Source organism: Acanthochromis polyacanthus, chromosome 7 (assembly GCF_021347895.1).
Source record: "Acanthochromis polyacanthus isolate Apoly-LR-REF ecotype Palm Island chromosome 7, KAUST_Apoly_ChrSc, whole genome shotgun sequence".
NCBI lineage: Eukaryota > Metazoa > Chordata > Actinopteri > Pomacentridae > Acanthochromis > Acanthochromis polyacanthus.
The window spans coordinates 25,260,729-25,283,192 of NC_067119.1; the positions used below are offsets into that span (position 1 = coordinate 25,260,729).

Genomic DNA, 22,464 nt, shown 5'->3' on the forward strand with positions numbered 1-22,464 from the left:
ACAGAGCAGCGGCGCAGGATGAAGACCTGTCACTGTCACCGTTTGCTTACAGTCGCATAATTACTGGGAGAGCTACGGGAGACAGTGTCACATCTTTGGGCGGTCGTTAATTATTCATCTGAAGCGACTCCGATTTAATGCTGAATCGCAGTGCATCAATGTTTCATGTCAGCTGTTAAACAAAAGGAAGTTGTTCTACAAAAAGTGGCATTTCTGCTCAGTGTGATGGGAACAGATGGAAAAAAGTGAACAAATGTGACAGAAATCAGAAAAACCTGGGTGGGCTTCTGTTCTGTTTGGAGTCTGAAGCAACAGAAAAGGAAAATATGTTTTCTGTTCAGGGGTGGATCCAGATTAATTTTAGTGGGGGGCACAGGGGGGTACCAAAAAGCTGTAAGAAAATTTGGAAGCTGCTACCGACTTCTCGCTTTTACAAAGTGTTTTTCATGTTTTTTTTGGCTCTTTAACCCAATAGGAAAGCTGTATGTGACCTTTTCATTTTGGACTGTTAACATTCAAATTATGATGGACTTGTTTCCTTGTTTATGTGAATTACAGCATCATGAGCTGCAGCATCTGCCTGTTATGTAAAACTAGTAAGCTCAACAACAGCATCCTGAGGGCAATTAAGTGACAAATATTGTGCAAGAACAGCACTTTATACAACCCTGTCAATTTCCACTTGTTAGAATGTTTGCTGACAATTATCACACTTAAAATAAGAAATAATGTTCTGTACTTTTAGCAACTAGTTCTCAGCTGTAAACCATAAACATCATAGGGTTCTGTACCCTAATCAGTCTAAATCAAAATGAGTACTACCCAATACACAGTGAACAACAACAATCTGTACCCTTGATCTGTGGTAAAATAATCTTAAATGTTCTGTGCATTAATGTAAATGTTAAAATATAATAAAATACAGTAAGTAGCACTCTATACATTTAACAGTAAACCTGAGAACAATAATAAACAGTACTAATACTCCATATTCTTAAATCAAAAACAATAAAATAGTTGAGGTTTCAGGTGGATTATTCCTTTTAACCAGCCCCTCTGGTCTCTTTGAGGATTTTGGATGGAACATTCGGTTAAACCAACATTTTAGGTGCATGTCCAGGGATTTTTGGTGGAATGTTCCTTTAAGGTCGATGCGTGAGGACCTTGTAGGTGGAATACTTCCTGAAACCAACCTTTTAGGTCAACATACAAAGATTTAAGGTGGAATATTCCTTTAAACTAACCGAAATGTCATGTTTTGATCATTATCAAGTGAGAAACCGCAATCCAGACTCCTCATAATGGCGTTTGAGATTTATGCTGCTGTTATTTGTTTAGTCCAGACTAAATGACAGAAATCCACAACTGTAACTTTATTTCAGGACTCAGTTATGAAATGTCAAAACAATTCATGTGACTCTAAAAACTCAACAGCTTTACATACTATGACGTTTTTACAGTGATGGTTCTACTATGGAACCACTTTGACATGTTCAGGTGTTCTTTGTGTGAAAACTCAGAGATTTCAGGTATCAGGAGGTGGTTTCCAACTTTCATAGTTAACTTTCTGCTTTAACTTTAAACTAAATTTACTTCACTAAGCCAGCCCTCTGGACTTCCAGTAAGCTGTGTTCCTATTGGCTGTCCAGGTGGCTGCTTGGTGTTATCAGGAACACCTGAGCAGCTCAGTGTCTTCCTGCTTTATGGCTGCAGTCAAACATTTCCTCTGCTGCTCTTCACTGAACTGGGTTCGGCTCCGTTGCTTTAGTTTGTTCATTAGGCGTTTGCTTGCAGCTTCCAGCAGTAAAATCATCTTTAATGTGTTTCTTGGTGAGTTTTAGGGCTTTGTACTGGATAGTTGTCTTGGTAAATGTGGTTCTTTAGCCACAGTTAGCACATGGTGTTAACATATGCAGTGATTAGTGGATTTGGTGCAGCTGAGTTGTCTTTATCTTGGCTGTAGTGAGTCTTTAGAGGTTTTTGGTCAGACACATTCTGTATTCTTGTTTGTGAACCAACGTTGGTTGTCCAGAAGGTAAGAGTTCCTGTCCTGATTCTGTTTAAAGAGGTTACCTGTAGGCTGCAGGAGACTTTAGCGTTTGAGTTGTGCTAATTTGGTTTTTGTATGGTTTCATTTGGACGACTATCTTGAGGCCCCTCCATGTGGTTTTGTGAGGGTTTCTGTCACAGTTCTACAAAGCAACCTGCAGCAGAAGAGACTTTGAGAGTTTTTAGGAAGTTCTGGAGACCAGACTTTAGAGCAGCAGAAACATTTGTCAGCAGTTTGAACAGGAGAAGGAAACGTTCTTGACCCGTGTGGTGAGGTCCTGTACCAAGAGTTTGAGCAGGTTGTGAAAAGTCTGTAGTTCTTTGGTCTGAAAGCACCAGAAGAGTTGACTCATTAAAGGAGAAAACAGGAGATATTGATGGTTCTTCTGTCGCTCTTCAGTTTCCTTAGACAGAATATCAAGTTTCTATTTTAAATGGTTTACTGTGAGCCCAAGAACACCTCAAACTCCCTCCATCCCCTGGACACAACATATTTTATTACCATGTTAATTTTTTTAAAACATGTTTTTGAGTTTTAATCATAGTTTTAGCATAGTTTTCTCTTTGATTGTTGAGTTTTGTGATCTGTGTGAAAGGTTCTGAACAAATAAAGTTGAATTGATAAACTGAATAATTGACTAACTCATGATTGTGACAACAGAAGTATTTTCATTGTGATTTAAGGGTTAAAATCTTGACAGAAAAGAAAGATTAAAGAAATAAATTACATTTAAAAAAGCAATTAAATCAAAGGAAAAACATTTAATACAATAAAACTTTAAAAAAAGAAAATTAAACAATAGAATTTATATGAAACAAAATATTAAATTATATAATTAAAAAGAAGATACAAAACATGTAATTATGAAATTAAACATTTCTCAGCAAAAATATTAAACATTAAAGATGAAATATTTTAGATAATTAAACATTTAAAAAATACAATTAACCACAAAGAATATTAAACATTTAAAAAATACAAAACATTGAATTAAATTATTAAAGCTTTAAAAAGACAAAACATTTAATTGAAAAATTCAGTGTTTAATTAGAAAATTAAATCTTAAAGACAAAACTTTAAATAGAAATTAATTTAATTTGATTAATTAAACAGAAAATACAATGAAGCATTTAAAAAGAAAACTAAACATTTAAAGGTGGTAAAACATTTAGAAAGAAAAATCTTAAAGATTTAACATAAGAATTAAACATTGGGGAAAGAAAAGGAAAAAAAGTTTTTAACACGCTCATATGGCGAGTTTGAACACGTTTTTAGAAAGAAGTGCAACACCGCTGCAGCTGCAAAAGAGAGAGACGGCGTGGAGAACACTGCTGCCCGGGTCAATGCGTAAGTTTAAATGTAGTCCTTTGTAATCGTAATAATATTGCAGGGAATAACTGTCTGAATGCTAGCCTAGTAAGTTATTTCATTTACGTGACATTTCGCGGGGGAGAAGCGCACGGGGCAGCAGCTTAAGATGAAATATAAAAACATTGTTCAAACAGGTCAGACCTCGGCATTATCTCATTGAGGTACTTCATGTTGATCATGTTTTACATTGTAAAGTAGCCTAAATATTAAGTGGCTGTTTGACTGTGCAGTTGTTTTATCCACACATAGCCTAAATGTCTGCATCCATATCATGTTCTGTTAAATAATTAAGCCTATTTAAACTGACATAGATTTCTGCTCAGCCAACAGAAAGAAAGCAGATGTCTGTAAAACGGTGGTATAAAAGGTCATGGATGCATATATATATATCATGGTAGAGACTGCGATTTGGTAGAATTGGAGTTTCTACCAGTAGAGATTGCGATTGGAGTCTCTACTGGTAGAAACTCCAATTCTACCAGTAGAGATTTGTCAGGGCTCAGGTTAGACTTTTAAGGTTAGGGTCAGGGGTCAAGGCAGGGGTTAGATTAAAAGGTCAGGGTTAGTTAAGGTTAGGGTCAGGGGTCAGGGCAGGGGTCAGATTTAAAGTTCCATCTCTACTGGTAGAGATTACAATCGCAAACTCTACAGGTAGAGACTCCAATCGCAATCTCTACTGGTAGAAACTCCAATTCTACCAAATCGCAGTCTCTACCCTGACATATATATATATGTATGTGTGTGTGTGTGTGTGTGTGTGTGTGTGTGTGTGTGTGTGTGTGTGTGTGTGTGTGTGTGTGTGTGTGTGTGTGATTATTTAGTTCTCTTTGTCTTTTTTTGTCTTTTGGCCCCTTCACACCAAAACAGACCTTGTCATTGTAAGTAGGCAACACTCCAAAGATTTATCCAAATGATAGTTTAAGTGTACTGAAACATGTCACTGATCTAGGATGAAGAGGATGAAACTGTGTCTGCTGCCTTTACAGAAGGGGATCCAGAGGTATGTTACTGATAGTTCTCTTCCCATTCAGATTTTGGGTGGAATATAGAGTGTGACATTTAGCCTACACTGAAGTATTGCACATTCTCATCCTTTTCACAGAGCATGGCTGGACAGCAGCAGGATGGTTCCTCTACGTCCACTGCACAGACTGACACAGTGAGATGGATGTTCAGGAAACACCAGAGGTTCATTCTGTGGAATTCATGTGCAACTGTATAATTTAATGTCCTCTATGTATTCCCAGTTATCAGTAAAACAGATTTACAAACTGCATTTGCTGAGAAAAATCCAAAAAACAGATTAGGAGGGCAGATCTGGAAATTGAAATACTGGAGAACAAGTTAGAGGTGGGTGATGGTCACAGGTGAATTATGTTAACTACTGGAACATTAACTGAACTATCTTTTATTTGTAGGAAATAAAGAAGACCAAATGAAATGTGTATCATGTCTTTATTTGCTGTGGTGGTGATGATGGTGACTTAAACCCTAAAGTGATTATTGCATACGGTGTCTCTGACTGCTCTGCTGTCCTGGATAGCTGCAGGTGGATGGGCTCATCATCTGGGTCTTCAGTTTGTAGGGCAGGGTGTTTCTCTCCTCTAATAGTGGTAATATTATGAAGAAGAACACATGCCCTCTCAGGGGTCACCCTGCGGAGACGTAGACGCTGGAAACGGGCTTTCAGCAGGCCTATGGTCATCTCCACCCGGGCTTTGGTCCTGCAGTGAGCCCGGTTGAAGTTCTGTTGGGGGCCTGGTTCAGGGTCAGGGTATGAGGTCATCAGCCTGGGTTGGCATGGTAACCCCTGTCACCCAGCAGAAGGTCATCAAACTCTCCTGTAATGTATAGTGGATACATCATTAAAGGAGGGAGACAAGAGAATTCTATTGTGAAAATCTTTAGGCTGCTGACCACGCTGCAGTCTGTTGCTCAGGTTAGACTCTCCATAAATCCTGGAGTCATGAACAGACCCAGACCACTTGGCCTCCACATTAGAAATGATGTATGCAGCATCACATATGATCTGGACAGTGGAGAGAATGACAGATGTTGAACTATGATGCAGTCTTTAACATTTAGAAACAGTAGTCAGTCTACCTGTAGCCTACCTGCACATTTATGCTGTGAATGGACTTCCTATTCGAGATGTGAGGGAGCTGTGATGGGGATGTGTGTGCATCTATGCAGCCAATCACACTGGGAAATCCTAAAAGAAATTAAAATAACTAATCCCAGTCTGAGGTTGCAGGACAATGTCATTAACAGAATATGATTTAAAATGAATTTAACAGATCTCTACATCATTCACCTGCAATCCTGTGGAACTCCTCCTTGATGCTCTGACAGGTTATGTCCAGGGAAGGTAGCAGGTTCAAGACCTACCTCTGGCATTTTTCTTTTTTTTTTTGTCGAAGTTTTTCAAAAAATTTAAGAAGGGACTGGTTTTGAACCAGCAACCTGCAGCTCCATAGGCAAACCCTTAACTCACTGAGGTACAGAGCAGAGAAAAAAGTTTTGATTTCGTCGTCCCTTTGACATCGTAGTTTCCAAGTGACAATACAGCTGGAGCCAAGGCAGAGTCTGGGTAGAGTCAGGGCAGAGAGTAGGAGGGGAGGTGGGAGGCAGCCTCCCCCCTCTACTCCCTACCCACCACACCTTCCCCCGCCTGGCGAGTTTTTCGAAAATCCGAGTCTCGAGGGGAGCTCGGAGGCAGAACAATTGTCATGAAGAGCTGTTGAAGTCGGCGAGGATGGAGTGACTTTTTACAGCGACTAGAAGGAAGACAACTAGAAGAGCAGCGGCCTCATTTATAAAACATTGCGTAGGATCCATACTAAAAGTTTGCGTACGCCGAAAATCTGAAATGGGCGTACGCCCTTCGCCCCTGATTTATAAAACTGGGCATAAGCACAGCTGCACGCAATTTCTTGATAAATCACACACCAGCTGGAAGATTGCACAGGTGGATCCACCTCACATTCCACCCACAACACACCCACATTTTACCATGAATGGTCAATGCAAAGTAACTCATGAATGTATCTGTATATAAATAAGCTGCTGATCCACGGCATTTTACGCAGCGCCGGCCTGGAGTCTTTTCCCTACACTGCTGTGTGTCAGGATGAATGAATGAATCATGTGTTGACCCAGGCCACCCTGCCACTAAATTTGTTATGATCATGTCCGATGTACAAATAATTTGTACACTGATTGAATGTACATTTTTTTCGGTTCACACAGACAAATTCATTTTCACTCGGAGCCCTTACAGCAACATGAGTGCAGTCAGTTACGCCGATTACATTTGGGAAACCGGACATCGCTGCAAATTGCCGTTTAATGTTGGCCTGTTCACCCACAGTGTAAGGAAACCTGATGTATTGACTGGTCATGTTTATAATGTCATCCAAAACAGCTGGCATTATTGCGCTGAGGGATGGTTGTGATATTCCAGACCTAAAGGACATCCTTTAACTGTATATCAGACCCAGATAGGATTTAGACAACAAATGTAACCTCATATATTCTTCATATAAAACACATACCTGTCGGCCAATTCCCGCTGGAAGGAGCCGGTGTCGCCAGAAACCCCTGAGTCGTCAGCTCCTGTGTCTGTACTGGGATGGCGTGGTTTGGGCAGGTGGGTCTGTCTAAGACAGCCCAGTTCAGCACATAGATCCAAGAGTACTGCTCTAAGGAATCTGAATCGGCTTATTAGCCAGTCATCGTCATGGGCCAGGAAATCCCCGTGATCCCTAAAATCTCTCTCCATTCTTAACGTGATCTTCCAGCAATGCCAGCGCATCCATTGTGCCACATTACGTATGGCTGTTATCTCCGGACACGAGCTTTAAGATCAGAGATTGCAGCATCTGAGGGCCTCTTCAAAAGAAGACGTAGTTGATGAAGATGTTCTGGAGCAGGGCCAGAAAGACCATGACCAACAGTCTTGAGATCTTAGGCATCTTAGACGCGATATGAAAATTTATTCATGAGCTCCGTCTTCCTCTCATAGACCCCCATGTTATTCCAAAAAGCGCCGGTCGCTGCCGACCAATCAAGTTCGAGCTTCCGCTTTGTCATGCTGTCAATCAACGGTTACGCGCACAGCAAGCAAGCCCATGCAGAGGTGCGCGAGCTACGCACTACACAACCGCACGCACATTTGTTTTGCTTGTGGAGGAGAGAGCATCAGGGATCAGCAACTTCCAGAAAAGTTACCAATCCCACGGCTTGTCAGGCCAAGAGACTGCAGGACGTTTTTTTGGCTCGGGGTGCTCGCGTCGCTCCCCGACCACGGCCTCCATAGCCCGCCTGACGGCTTCGTTTAGATGCCCGACCTCTGGAGGAAGATGTTGGGGCGTCTGGGACATACTCTTCGTCAGAGGAGTCATGCAATTCTGAACTCTAGATAGAAATAAATAAACAATGTCACACATATACACGCGTAAATGCACTAAGTTTGATAAACAACTTCATCGAGAGGGATACACGAGTGTAATCACATATTAAAACTTTACTCGTTCGTCCTAGCAGATTCATGTTATTTTGGTATTAGGACAAGTTAGACTCAATACAGAATTCTAACGTAATTCCTTTATTATTTACTAAATGTACTAAATGTAGAAGAGGGGAAAACAGCAAAACAGGCAAGATGCTGCAGCACTCCGGGCACTCCTCTCATGTACTGCGCGCGTGCACAAATAAAGGGGCGAAATCAGAGGGAGGGAGGGTGGGACCAACAGTGTTTTGGGAGACGCTGCGATTCAAACTCCGGACACGAGCTTTAAGGAGGAACTGCTACTTTCACTCTGTAACGAGACAGCGGTTATTTTAAAGACCCAGCTCCTGGCGGTTTTGAGTGAAAATTTAACATCCATCAAAACAGAACTACAGACAGTTAAATCTGAGCTGTCGGTCAGTATTTCAAACATCAAGTCCGACCCGGGTGCCCTAAAGCAAGCTGTGGGTGAAATGGAAACTGCAGTCTCCACATCACCGACGACATCGTCACGCTCCAAAGCAGAACACCTGTCTGCTGAACATTTAAAAGTGGACTATAAAGGTGAAGAATGTGAGCAGCGTAACAGATGTGATCAGAAAGAAGTCATTTTCTTTTTTCTTTTCTTTCTGGTTGACTTGATGCTGTCAGATGCAGATGTTGGAGCTCATTCTGATCTTTTAAGATAAAAGGCTGCTTTTCCTTCATAGACTTTTCAGGAAATTAATCTCTCAGGTTTTCTCTGCTATTTATATTTTTATTATCTGTGATTATTTCATTATTGTAAAATAAAATTGCAGCCAAAAAGACTCATTTAGTTATTTTATTCCTGAAATCCTTCACGTAGCAGAACTAAACTTCCATTTTCCTTCTTGTACTTCTGATACTAGAACTAAATGTGTCTTCAACACGGATCATGGTTTTAATGCATCAGCAGCAACATCACAACAACAAAAGAGATGATTTTCAACAAATTAATGAAATTGATGCCATTTAAAACTATCAGAGTCTGTTTTAGTGTCAAATTAAAGCTGATTACTGACAACTAGAACATTAATGTTACTGTTTTAATCACATTTAAATTTCCTGAACGTTATATTAACGCCAACCAGCCACAGTTTTGTGAACTTAATGAACCACATTACAGGAACACAACACACTTCAGCTGCTGACAGGAAACAATACAAACATTGTTAGCTTGATGCTACATTTAGCTGCTAATCAGGACGATGCTAGCTCGGTTAGCAGCTGTAAAGTACAAGTTTCACACTAAAGATGAATCACTGATGAACATTTAATACATTAACTCAATTATTATGAGGAAACAGAAATCCATGTCTAATATTTCTATCAAATATGAATATGTCTTTATAATATAGTGGATATCAATAAAAATGTCTGCATAGTGAAATATATGAAGTCCATCTGCATATATCCATCATATTGATGTTTAAATAACGGAAACTGCAGCTCACATTCAGTCAAGTTGGTGGAATTACAGATAAACAATGTTTCCAGGGTTCTCTGACAAAATAAAAGCCGTGATTTGTTTTACGGAAAAATGACATGATTTCAAAAATGGGACTTTGAAAATGTAAACAAACTGTAATAAGCGTTAGCTAGCTGCTCCACTTGCTCTGAATATTTTTGTTCTCGTCATTGTCAAGCCCAAACTGAAAATTAATTCATATTTTGGCTACATTACAGACAACAGCATCCATGGAGTGACCGGAAGTGTTAGCCGACCTAGCGGAAGTGCTAATGAGGTCTGCTCTGGCACGGATTATTACTGTCACACATGTAGCTTTAAAAATAAATTTTCTACAAGACACAGAGCTGTAGCTCCGTTTCAGTGTGAGCTCTAATGTTTCTCTGCGTGACTGTGTCTGACTTCCTCTAATAAAATCCTCTGTTCACTGTGAGCTGCAGCCATAGATATATACAGGAACGGCTGGTATAAATGGGCTAACAGGGCTAAGCCCTCCCAGGCCAACACAAAAAAGATGAGAAAATTATTTTTTAAATAACTTACAATGGATTGTTTTAAGTTTAGGTGAAAACAAAGGTAGCAACAGCACCAATCGGTCAAAAGAAAAGCATAGAATATATCTAAATGGGCTTATTTTTTACAGCCCCAGCAGATACAGTCCGCTTTCATTCATTTCGTTCTTGTAAGTGATTGACAGGTGTCATGTCCCGCCTCTCTGATTTACTGATCATTTGATTTAACTTCAGTCAGCCCACAGGCCACTGACTTTGACCAATAGCAGCGAATTGACGCAGTGGTGCTGCTATTTGTGCCAGAGTTGGGAAGGAGGGAGAAAAGGTTAAGCTATGGCGGGCGTTAGCATGAACGAGGTGGATTATTTGCTTTCATGTCCATTTTCCTCAATGTCTTTGGAGGAAAAGCTGGAAGTTAATAGCCTGGGATCACATCGGCCGTCAATGTGAGCTTCTTTTCAAATAAGGCAGGCCCATGTTGACCTGTTAAAGGACTGTGACACCTTGTTTTTGCCGAGGTTATCTGTTGTACTGAAGGCGTGTTTTGCACTACATGTCGCCAAAAGTATAGTGTACCTATAATTAATGTAACTGTGTGTATCATAGGTGATGTTGCTTTTGCAGCTGTGTTAACCATTTAATCGGTATTATGCATTTGTTAGCCCACCCAACAAATTTCACCACTAGCCGCCACTGGATATATATCTATTTACTGATTCATATCTGTGCGCACTAGTCTGGTCAGATGCAGTCTCGATGATGACGTTTCACGAGTACGTGAGAACCAAGTATGGACAGTTATGTACTGAGAAACAGACACAGTTTTCTTACCGCAAAGGTACAAAGCTGCTCTCTTCTCCTCCAACATCAGGAAATGTCTTCAAAGCTTCTTCAAATCCAAACAAAATACAATCAAAAGATCAAACGTCATTAGTGCATTCAGGTGCAGTCTGACAACGAAGTTGCGTTCAGGAGCGTCGGAAATCGGAGCATTAGTAATGTAAATTTCCCATGCAAATTTTGGGGGGGCACACGGAGTGGCCAATCAGATCACGGGGGAGCCACTGCTCCCTCATGCCCCCATGGACAAGCCGCCACCGTTTCTTCTAAATTTTCAGGTACTGAGCTGATTTTACCAGGAGTCCTTGTTGTAAGGAGGTAAGTGAGTATGTGCAGCTATCAATGTAATCAAAGGAAAACACATTTATGTTAAAATCTAATATACCTGCACCTGTGAGGATTTTTTTCCTCATTTATTCATGAATGTGAAATCTGTCTCACCTCTTTGAAAGCATGTTTACTCAAACTGTAATCTCGTTGCAGCAGCATGTCCTCTCTTGTTAGGATGCGAAGATTGAAGACAACATTTTTCTAAATGAACAACATTGCTCTGCTCCTCCTGTTTTTTTTTTATGAAAAAGCACAAGAGTAGCAATGAAATAATCACAAAGGGAAAGTGAGGTTATATGCAAATGAGAAGAATGGAAAAAGAAATGATTTCCCACTGTAGTCTAAAATGACAAGCTCCATCTATAAATAGAGAGACACAGATAATATGAAGAGGAGCTATTTATATTTGACTTTGTTTTTCTGTGTTTACGGGAGGTCAGAGAATTCTTCTGGAAGTTATTTTCGACATGGACCAGGGTTATTATTGAATTCCTCATTTCTATTACTCCTGTCCTGGATTGCCCTCAGCATAGTTAAGCTACAATCGCACAAAGAGATTTGCAGGTTCCAATTACTGCTGTGAATAAAGGTCAGACATCAAACAAATGTGTCAGGCTGCAGAAAGTTCACACAACATGGTGTTGAATGACAAATAAATGGAGAGAGGGAATGAGTGAGCAACAAAGTATATTCAACACAGACCAGTGGCTATACATTAGAAGGCAATTATAGGGCTAATTTCAACAGTACCTTTCCACCTTTACATTATATATATAGTCACTATAACAATAAATACCCAGGCTCATTTGGTTCTTGAGAAATACTTCATTGTACCAAGAAAAGGCATTTTCTCTGGAGAGAAATTATTTTACATCAGAAGTGTAAATCAACACTGAAACATAAGTCATATCTTTATTACCCCATGTTACAGGGCACACACAATGTTCAAGTATGCCTGAGGAACTAAATGGAGCAATTAAAAAAAACAAAAAAACAAAAAAACAGAAGAATAAGAGAGATAAAATGCATTTAAAAATAAGTGAACTGGCATTGCATTTCACAAAAATTCATAAGCTCATGATTTTGGAACAATTCACCGTAAAGTGCTAACTGGTTCGAGCTGAGAAAAGCACATGTTCCCTTTGAAAGATCAAACATTACTTTATACATGGAGGTACAGTAATAGCCAGTCATCAGGCAAGCAATTACCAACCAGAAGACATGGACCCCATTTCATTTATTAGTCCTTTAATTAGATAACTGCTTCCTTAATTTCCTTGTTAATGGTAACAACGAGAATCTTGCCACTGGTTGCCAGGACAATGCCAATTACAAATGCTGGTGTTGTCACTGTACAGTTTTCCTTCTTTCCTTGTAATTACATGCAATTGACTGACAGACAGTATCAAAATCTCAAGTCAAGTCCTTTTAATCCTCTTACGGATTGGGATCCTTGAACCAAAGGGATGAGAGTGTGAGGAGAGGAGAGCAATTATCGAGGAGTGCAGGAGACGTTTCCATACTCCTCCTCCTCCTCTTCCTCTCCTCCCCTTGATGTGGTGGGCTGGCCCTACAAAAGCAGGGATCTGTCCAGCTGATGCCTGCCTTCCTACAGGTCCTGAGAATCCACTGTTTTCCTTAGTGCCTCTCACTAAGAGGCGTGTTTTTAAAAAAAAGAAGAAGAAGAAACAATCGAAAAAATATCTGGAGGGGACTGGGTCAATAAATTTTCCCCTATGTGTCCGCCTAAAGCGGACAATTACCCTCCCGCCCCAATTCTAAACATACAAAGGTAAAAACAAGGTGTACTGCAGAATGGCTTTACTCCTCACAGTCTGTGGGGGGAGCTAGAGCCCCTAGGAGCTGAGGTGCGGTTGGTGGTCTTGCGGCTGTTCTGTCGTGTCTGATTCATCTTGGTGGCCGAAGGTTTCCGAGCGTCAGGCTGGCGCCTCCCCTGGGGGCCCCTCCGTTTGCCCCTTTGCCCTGCACGGCCCCTTCCGGCCCCCGCTGGTCACTTGCGTGAATGCAGTGTGTCCTGGAACTTGGTGCTGGTGTAGCGGACATGAAATCCTTTTTTGTTGATTGTATCGTCAGAGCGGAACTTGATCACAATAGAGTCACCGGCCGAGTAGATCTCCTCTGGAGGCTGTCAGGAGAACAAAACAACAGATTCATTTGTGGTTGTGGCTTTCTGCTTCTCTGACTGCACCTCAGCTAAAACTTAAGACTTCTCACATGCTGAAACTAAAGTCAAATCAGTGACCATGACGGCTGCTTTCTGACTGCTAGTTCTGTAACAGTCAGAAGTCGTGTTGGGATCAGCGTCCAGGACTGGCTCTCTGCAGGTTTATTCTGATTCGGGCTTTGGCTGATACTAAAGTGAGAACAGAAAATACTGGGATGATTAGTGCCAGGTGCACTACTGCAGAGAGCTCATTGTTTCCCTAAACAAAGCCACAAAACTCACAGCACTTAATATACTTCTAGTGTAAAGTCAGCCAAACAGTTTCCAGGAAAAACTAAAGGGGCGTTAACTGTATTATGTAAGAACAAAAAAATTCTACACCGAGTCTTTATCAGAAATGTGGTATATCACATAAATATTAATGGAAAACATCATCTTGAGAAATAATTGGTTGCTTTAAGGTGCTCAGTCAGATGAGCGCTGCAACATCAAAGCTGCCAAAGCTTGTGTAACCAAGTGTAAAAACAAAAGACTGCAGATTTAAGCTGCCATTCCCAACATGAACAATCTATCTTCAATGGCCCGTAAGTCTTGGTTTATTGGGAGAGGGATTTAAAACACAAGAAGAGAGTGGCCCACCAATTTTATTGTAGACCCAGAAACAGTCGACTATTTAAATGAGAAAAGCCCTTGAGCTAAAGTAAGCCTCCCCACACTATAATGAGTTTTCACCCTACTTTGGATTGAATTGTGTCAGTTTATTTCAACCTGTTTTATAAAAGGAAACTTGATTGAAGAGCCGCTCCCTGGAGCACAGAGGGTGTTATGTCCCCTCTGGCGAATAATTCATAAAAGCAGGCGTGAGTGAGAGGACAGAGCTTATTACTGAAGTGTGTAAATGAAATCAAGCTGTTCTCTGACCTGAGCAAACTTGTGTTTCTATTCCCTGCTGGCCTCATTGTTCCAGACTCCAGCTGCAACCTCAGCACAGCCTGATTATTTCCAAGTTACAGCCCCAATGCCAGAGACTCTGATAAGTGCATCGACACCTCGGGAGTGACCTCTGGTGTTGACCTACAGCCACCTCCACAGCACACTCCCAAACTCAGAGGAACGCGTCAACCTCAACAAAGCGATTAAGTCAGACTATGGACTGGAATCTAAAGCCCCAGAGTGGTTTACAAAATTACCCTGCCTGGATGGGTTACAGCAGCACTAATTCCAAAGCAACAGTCTGAACACTCCTGTTATAAAAACAGAACAAGTGCCGTGACCTGCCGACTTTATTTGTCAAAGAAATTGTTCCTACCCCTGAGCCACAGTAACGTCCCAGTCGTGGAGACTTGGTGTCGGCACCATCGAAGAGCTCCATGTAGTCATAGCCGCAGTCTGTCTCCTCCTCGATCTCAAAGGTCTGGAAGATGAGCTCCACGCCGTAGCCTTTCTCCGCCGAAATCACCCACTGACAGTCGGAGGCTCCAGGGTAGTTGTTGTCTCCAAACTGGGCGTGGGAGAACAGGTCCTTGGTTTTGACTTCAGCCTTCAGACGACCCCCACACTCTGGACAGAAAAGTTAAGTTGGGTGTTTAGCAGACCGAGGTCAGGGTTGGAAACAAACAAGACCAGCTGTTGTAGTTGTTAGTCTAGTCATCCAGATACAAAGAATTTTTCAACACACTCTGCAGTTAAATATGAGTCATAACCATTCTCAGACAGGGTGGTAAACTGTGACCTAAATTATAACAGACATGTCAGCAATTGACCTGAAATTATGGGGATGCCCCTAAAAAACCCTCCTGTTGTGGTTTTTATGTAGCTGGAAAAGAAAAGGAGCACTTTTGTAACAATACGTATATTCCTACCTGCAGTATGGGAAACCTCAAAGCCTTTCTTCTGCACAGAATTATCAGAGAAGAAACGAATGAACAACTTGTTGCCACTGGACGTGATGGGTGGAGGTTTCTTGGTGCCACAGAAGCGACCTAGAGTTGGAGCTTTCCCGTCTCGGCCGTCGTAAATCTCAATGTGGTCATAAGCGCACTCCAAGTGGGCCTCCATGTCGATCTCATTGAAGGCCTGTACAAGACATGATGAGAAACAAGTATGAGAACAAAACGTTCCACGCTTCTTAATGATGAATTAATCTGCCGTGGTGGCACGGACTACAAAAATGCAGATAACAACAGAAGGGGGAGCCACACATCATCAGTGGGAATACTGTGACACTTTTTGAAATGAGCACAGTAAACACAGATGTTCTCAGCGGATGCAGCAATTCAATTTCACAGATAAGCTACATAAAAACGATTACATGACTGACAAGCGAAATGATACCGAGAGCAGGAGGAGGCGGCACGTACGATTTTGATGCGGTGGCCTGGAGTGGTGGTGAGAGCCCAGGTGCATGCCTTCTTGCTGGGGTATTTATCCGGCCAGTTGGGGCTGGTGATGATGCCACTCACACTATTCACAGTGTGATCGCAACCAGCTGTAAAAAGACACGAGGAAGTCAACACAGTGCTCTGCATTATGCTAACATGAAAGAAGCCGACACTAAAGGTGGGCTGAGATTCTGTACAAGCATTGCTGATGTTTTGAAAGTTAGCATGTGCCAGATTAACTGCCCCTTTTGCCTATTTTCCCTCCAGCATGAAACACAAATATGTGCAAGGCAGTGTTGCGTGTGTTGATCTTAGAAAATTTGTTTGCACACTGTGCACAGTGTAACAGAAAAAACAGCTAGTGAACCACGAATTTGGCAAAAGGTTTGATGGATTTAAAATGCTGTATCCTCCTTTATATCTACAAATCAAACAGTTTCTGACACTAATGAGCCTCCTCTCACTAACTTGAGAGCAGTAAATAAATGTGCAACCACATCAAAGTGACAAATATCTGAGGTGAAATACCTTCTTTACAGTCGTGTTTGTTCTCATGTAGCACAAAACCGCTCCTACACTGACAGCTGTAGCTCCCAAAGGTGTTGACACACTCGTGCTGACAGCCGCCGTTCTCCTTGGAGCACTCGTCTTTGTCTGAGGAAGGACACGCGACTCAACATTGGCGGCTGTTCGCTTTAAAGATCGGAAGTGAAGTGATTGAATGAAACACTTGAGATGCCATGTAGAGCACTCACCTGAGAAAAACTGTGCCTTGAAGCCCTTTTTGGACACCGTGTTGTCTGATTTAAACTCGATGCGCATGTTGTTGTACTGAGAAGTGATCGCTTCTGGTTTCTCTGCCCCACAAAACTTCCCATGTAACCTCGAGTCCGCTGAGAGTCCGCTGCGCACCTCGACATAGTCATACTTACAGACCTGAGCAGAGAGACAGGGGATGTTTTATTTAATTTAAGTGACAAACAGCAAAAGAGGGAGAGAATGACTTTATTTGGTGGGAAAGTACAGAAATGTGATGCAACAAAGAGACGGAAAGAGAGAGAGCACAGAACAAACCCACCCCGGGTCGATTCATAATAACCCCAATTCTCACATCATTGCCCTCAGTCTCGAAGACGTCAAAGAGCAGAGTGATGCGGTACTGTGTGGGAGCAACCAACTGCCAGATGCAGTTCTTGTTTGGGGGATACTCTCTGGGCCAGCCTGGACTGGTGATCGACCCGTTCAGCTTGGTGATGAAACCTCCGCAGGCAGCTGGACGGGAAACACAACACATGAAGTAAGGCGGACAAACAGCTTGGTGCAGATGTGCGGCCCAAAAAAAAAAAAATCAATGATATCACCACATGTTTTAACGGGATATGATCCAAGTGCTATGTTAACCTCAGAAATATCCGTTCTGTATTCTGAAAAAAAACAAAAAAAAACCTGATTCCTGCCTGACCTTCCTGCCAAGGACTTTGTGTCAGTTATGCAACACACAACACGCTACAACTACCGGTGTTACACATTCCTTCATCTGGCTATTCTTAGTCAAAATTGATGAGCATTGTTGATCCGCAACAACTGCAACAAATGCTGTGTTGATAGGTGGGCTTTAAAGCTGTTAGATGTGGATGGTAGTAAAATGCTGGAGCCACAGAAGTCAGAAATATCTGCCTGTTTTCAAGGTGCAATACAGACGTCAGTCACTAGTTTGTTACCAGTTTTATTTAAACACCATACATAAATGCAGGTGTAACTGTTAAATATTTCCACATTGATATTTTAACTTTATATACAGTATATTTTTGTATTGGAATAGGCTCCTATGGGATTATTAACATAGCCACATGTAGTATTAATTTGTTTTGCACCTCTCTTTTTAAATGTTATCTGGGATTGTATTCAAATTAAAGTGCTTGTCCTTCATTTTTGCAGCTCCATAATTCCTACAAAAGTAAATAAACTCTTCTGCATAAGCTAAATGTTGGTACACGCAGCAAATACATTGTGACTTCCTCCCTTCAGGGGCGGACAGGGGTAAGTGGGTATTGCACAGCTTGTATACTAACAGTTAGGTCTAAAAACAACATGTAATTTAAGATTAAAATAAAGATTGCATTGTTGTGAGTCAAATCTCTAAAAGACAGTGCCAGGCCAGCACAAACACCACCGTTGGCATCTTTTCCGGCTCCTAGGAATGACTGTACTTATTGTATTTGGGTGGCTAACTGTGCAAAATGCTTCAGCATGTAAATGACATGGTGAGCAGGGCTGGTGACTTTTCTCCCTGTACTTACCCTCACAGCTGCGCTTGTCAGCAGCCAACTCATAGCCTGGGTCACAAGCACACTTGTAGCTGCCTAGTGTGTTGACACAGCGTTGCTCACAGCGACCGTTGTCCGGCTTGGAGCACTCATCCATCTCTGAAAACACAAAGATATGTTAGGGCCCTTTTCTCTGGCCTCCCTGGCTCAATGGCTTACAGGAGAAACCCTCCAAAACAACAGCAGAGTTGGGAAAGAGGGAGTCGCACTGGACCCGAAGCTGCGAGCACGACAAATAGATTTGAAATAAACTTGCACTGTGGGAGTATTAAAAAGATCTAACAGGTCAGAGGCTCTGACATTCTCGCCTGGAAGTTTACAGCCCTTAACCCCTCACCTTTGAAGAAGTTGGCAGCAAAGCCAGCCTTGTTGACAGACCCATCTGAAACGAATTTCATCCACAGATGATTGGAGCTGGTTTTGATGTCATCTGGCTTGTCGTAGCCACAGAAGCGGCCCAGCAGTGGGCTGTTTTCAGTGAGCCCATCACGCACCTCTAGGTAGTCATATGCACAGCTGTCATGCCTCTCAATCTGTGGAAAGGCAGAGGGTTTGGGGTTAAAGTGGTACAAATTCGCCATTAATCCACAATAAAGGAAGCATAATTTGAAAAAAGAGTTGGCATCTCACCTCAAAAGACTGGAAGGTAAGGCCTACGTGGTAGCCCTGAGCAACAGATATCTTCCATATGCACACTTTATTGGGCCTGTAGTCATCAGGGTAGTTGGGGGACTGGATCTGGCCATTGTCCTTTTTCACTTCCCCTCCACAGATGGCTGCATGTGACAATAAAAACAACACTGAGCTCCCTCGATAGCAATATGATCGCTACATGCCTCTGAAAAGAATGTGTGCTCACTGTTGATTCATTGATTTATGCAATGTGGATTAGCTGAATGCCTTCACACACACACACACACAAATACACATCATCCTTTTCCACGGTCTGGAAACAATGCAGCTGAATGTGAAGGCCAGCCAAAGTCTGATTAATGCAGCGTAAAGTGCCTGACACATCAGCAGTAGGACAGCCAAAAACTGTGGATGTGGCTGCAGCTTCTAGGCACATTGTTGGATGTGTGACTGGCTGTGCGTTCAGTCAGCTGAGCGACATGCCGGAATAGGGGGCAGGAAGGACAGGGAGAGGGCACTTACCCTCATAAACGGCGGAGAAACCTTTTCCCACCCAGTTGCTGCTGCTGCGGAACTCAATCCACAGTCGGCTGTCGGTGGAGACAATTGGCTCGGGCAGCTTATCTCCACAGAAACGACCTGGATCACAGGTGAAGACACAAACATAAAGATTGGATCTTCACAGAGCGTGCAATTGCTCTGAAATTCCTCTACACAGCTTTTTACACAGGCACGAAACGCACTATGAAAGGATGAGAGAAGAAGCATAAAACAAAATCAAAAATAACAATAACCTTGCCTTTGTTTGATACAGTGTATCTGAACACAGAACACCGGTATCAATAGCTTGTTATCCAAGTTATCTGTGAAAGTAAACTGAATATCTTTGAAATCTATACGATTAGTAGGACAAAACAAGACATCTGGATTTTTTGCTCCATTGTCCTAATACAGTTTTCTCCTCTTAAAACTGACCTTTCAGTGGTGCCTTCCTCCAGTATCCATCTCGGATCTCCACGTGATCGTACCAGCACAAGTGACTCCTGTACAGATCCATGGAGGTGAAGTTCAGGATGATCTTGAAAACCAAGAAAGCATGATTACCAACACAGTAGAGCCCAAAGGTCACACACTGGTCATGCTCAGGTAAATATGAAGAGACAAAGACAACATCGGCATGAGCAGTCAGTGGTCCTCGTTTAAAGGCATCCCAAATCCGGCACTTTCCGTACGCTCATACCTTCTCCCCTGGTGTGACTGATATTCTCCAGATGCAGTGCATGTAGGCTGAGTATCCATTGGGGAAGCCAGGAGAGGAGAAGTTCCCGCTGCTGTCCTGCAGACTGTCCCCACATCCTGTGCAAAGAAACACAAATCTGCACTTAAGGCCCGAACTTTAGAGCACGACACACTCTTAATTAGTCTCTGCTTGAAAACACCTAAGCCGCTAATCAGGCTCTGAAGTCAATCCCTGAAACCTCGCTGGAGAGACAAATACTTGAAGCTGGAATTATAACAGCGAACTGGAAGTAAAGAGCAGCTCTTTTATGTTCAAAAGCACATCTGCTTATAATATTCACCCGGAACCCTGCATCTCACCCGTCCCCTCCCCCATGTACCCCAGATGATGATCACACAAAGGCATAGAGAGTGTGAGACACTTTCTCTGAGCATCCTCTGAAAATAAACCTGGCCCTCTATAAATAACCCAGGCCTCTGGAGGATGTGATGCATTATGTACGTGTTGCCAGTGAGAAAAAAACAACCTTTAGTTTGACTGGCAAAACTAAGTGTGCAAGTGTGTGTAGACCGACTCCCAACACAACACAACAGCCTTATGTAGCGGCTAAGGGATCCTCAGGCCAACTGGGGGAAAAGACGTATTTAATTAATTCAGGGAGGAAATGCTAGAGAGCAGATTGGTATCTTCAGTTGTCCATCTTGAGAACTGTTTATGCATTCACAATTACCTCTGTGTTATTTTTACCTTGGGCTGCATTTAGTAGGAGTTAAGAAAACATCTTCCCCGCCTGTTTGCGTTCATTGCTTCCCTCGAGGATTTTGTGTGAGCAACAAAACGATGAGCCCTGAGCTACGAGCAAAGTGTAATAAAGCCTGGCAGAGGTCTGCCAATCCTAAAGTATTAACGAGCGCTCAGACGAACACCGACACATGACAAACACTCCCGGGAATGCTGCATGAATGAGAGATCCATGACTCTTTAAGGATTCTTTTTCCAGGAACACGTGGAGGGACTCACTACCTCATCCCCCACAATGTGCACCACATCATCCAGCGTTCCTCACGAGACAGAGACTGTCGTGATGAAAGAGACGGAGCACTCCCATCAACACACACCGATCTATTTACGGTTAAGACTTCCAGTAGTGCTGTAAAACCACACTGACTGGTGCATGTGGTGACCCATCACTGTTTATTCAGTGAGCTGTAATGTGAGGGTGACAGCTCTGCTATCCTGCCTTGATTTAAGATGTTCTTCAGTTTGCATCTGTTAATGCTATAAATTCTGTTTACTTCAAGTCATTCCTGTCTTCTCTGGAAGCAAACAAACTGACGCAGCCTCACGTAACTCTCCTTAGTGTTTAGCTGTAACAATTTACAGTTTACATGCTGGGATGTGCGGACATCATTGTCTTCACAAAACCAGCTGTTCTTTTGCATCTATCTGGGAAGAGCGATGACAAACTTCCTGTCCCTGGGTAGTGTTTACACTCCTCCCAGCTTGGGAGCTTCGGACGCTGTAGCCAAGGAACCACCACATCAATGGTAGCTGCACACAGTCCGAGCTGCATCTGGAGAAGGCAGGAGGAGCTACAGGCCTCTCTCAGGGCTATGGTGTGCACATATGCAAAAATAGACTAGAAAAACCCATAGCAGACAGAATCTGTCATTTTGGTCTTACTGGAGCATTTGTAGAGTTTGCGTGCCTGTGCAATATCCCCTTTGCTAAGTCTGGTTCTCTGGCCAATGGGTGGTCGCACTCCGTTCACATCGTAGCGTGGCAGGATGGTGTCCAGGAAGATGCCTCTGTAATTCAGAAAGGGAGACTGATGTTAATGTTGCATGAAACCCAGACGGCGCACACACACAATCCTGCTAACTATTCCAACATGCACGTATGCCACAAAACATGTTTGCTTAAGGATTAAGTGACTTACCATCGATCAGTACAATTCAATCACTGTCAACATTATTACCGGTATTAACTGTTTTAAAAGGATTGAGACTTCTAAAAGCCGTGATGAAATGAGTGCCGCCAGTCTTGACAAATCCAAACAAAATGTGGTCGTTTTGTAGAAAATTCAGTAAATCCAACGACCAGACCAGCGAGGAGTGAACGGGCTAATTCCCTTATTCACTTTGGGATTAACATTAAACGAATACTGAGAACACTAATACACATTCTGCCACCATGAGATGTCTAAATATTTGTGAGATTTTGGATGTAAATCAGACATCTGTTGAAATCAGTAAATATTTTATTGTTTGTGCTGAAATGACACCAAGAAAAAATGAAATTTAAGAGGCTTTCTACTTGTTGACTTCACAATGGGCATGTTTACTGATACCCAGCTGCTTGCAAATTAAGCCTCTTATCTACGAATAAACTCTCTTATGATAATGTAAGCATTAAGGATGTGCTTGACACACTTTTCCACCCATCATCGCTTTCTAACTTTCTAATTAGGTTCATTAAAATCTTATGCTACATGATTGTTTTCTTAACCACAACAACTTCCTCCACTCAAAATATTATCAATGTGTGCATTTATGTGCTTGATTCACTCTACATGTCATCCTTTTTAATTTTTATC

At 42.1% G+C, this 22,464-nt stretch overlaps 1 protein-coding gene and 1 long non-coding RNA gene across 3 annotated transcripts in view; both read right to left on the minus strand.

Annotated features, from left to right (window-relative positions):
• Positions 1–4,898: 4,898 nt before the first annotated feature.
• LOC127534907 (uncharacterized) lies at positions 4,899–8,106 on the minus strand. 2 transcript variants are annotated; one of them, XR_007943499.1, is made up of 3 exons: positions 5,736–8,106; positions 5,536–5,633; positions 4,899–5,450 (listed from the first exon to the last, which is right to left on the minus strand). It is a non-coding gene; the product is annotated as an uncharacterized LOC127534907 (long non-coding RNA). The 2 variants fall into 2 exon arrangements; XR_007943498.1 differs by having other exon boundaries at positions 4,899–5,262; positions 5,339–5,450; positions 5,536–8,106.
• Positions 8,107–11,772: 3,666 nt separating this feature from the next.
• bmp1a (bone morphogenetic protein 1a) overlaps positions 11,773–22,464 on the minus strand; it is a 30,202-nt gene continuing 19,510 nt past the window's right edge. Inside the window, exons 7-20 of the mRNA XM_022199894.2 lie at positions 21,552–21,676; positions 19,869–19,984; positions 19,604–19,706; positions 19,151–19,267; positions 18,626–18,771; positions 18,333–18,528; positions 17,969–18,094; positions 16,780–16,940; positions 16,424–16,604; positions 16,197–16,322; positions 15,648–15,775; positions 15,150–15,363; positions 14,597–14,847; positions 11,773–13,248 (exon numbers count right to left, since the gene is read on the minus strand). Coding sequence (XP_022055586.1) covers positions 13,114–13,248; positions 14,597–14,847; positions 15,150–15,363; positions 15,648–15,775; positions 16,197–16,322; positions 16,424–16,604; positions 16,780–16,940; positions 17,969–18,094; positions 18,333–18,528; positions 18,626–18,771; positions 19,151–19,267; positions 19,604–19,706; positions 19,869–19,984; positions 21,552–21,676 — 2,125 coding nt within the window. The 3' untranslated portion in view covers positions 11,773–13,113. The remainder of the gene's footprint in view (positions 13,249–14,596; positions 14,848–15,149; positions 15,364–15,647; positions 15,776–16,196; positions 16,323–16,423; positions 16,605–16,779; positions 16,941–17,968; positions 18,095–18,332; positions 18,529–18,625; positions 18,772–19,150; positions 19,268–19,603; positions 19,707–19,868; positions 19,985–21,551; positions 21,677–22,464) is intronic.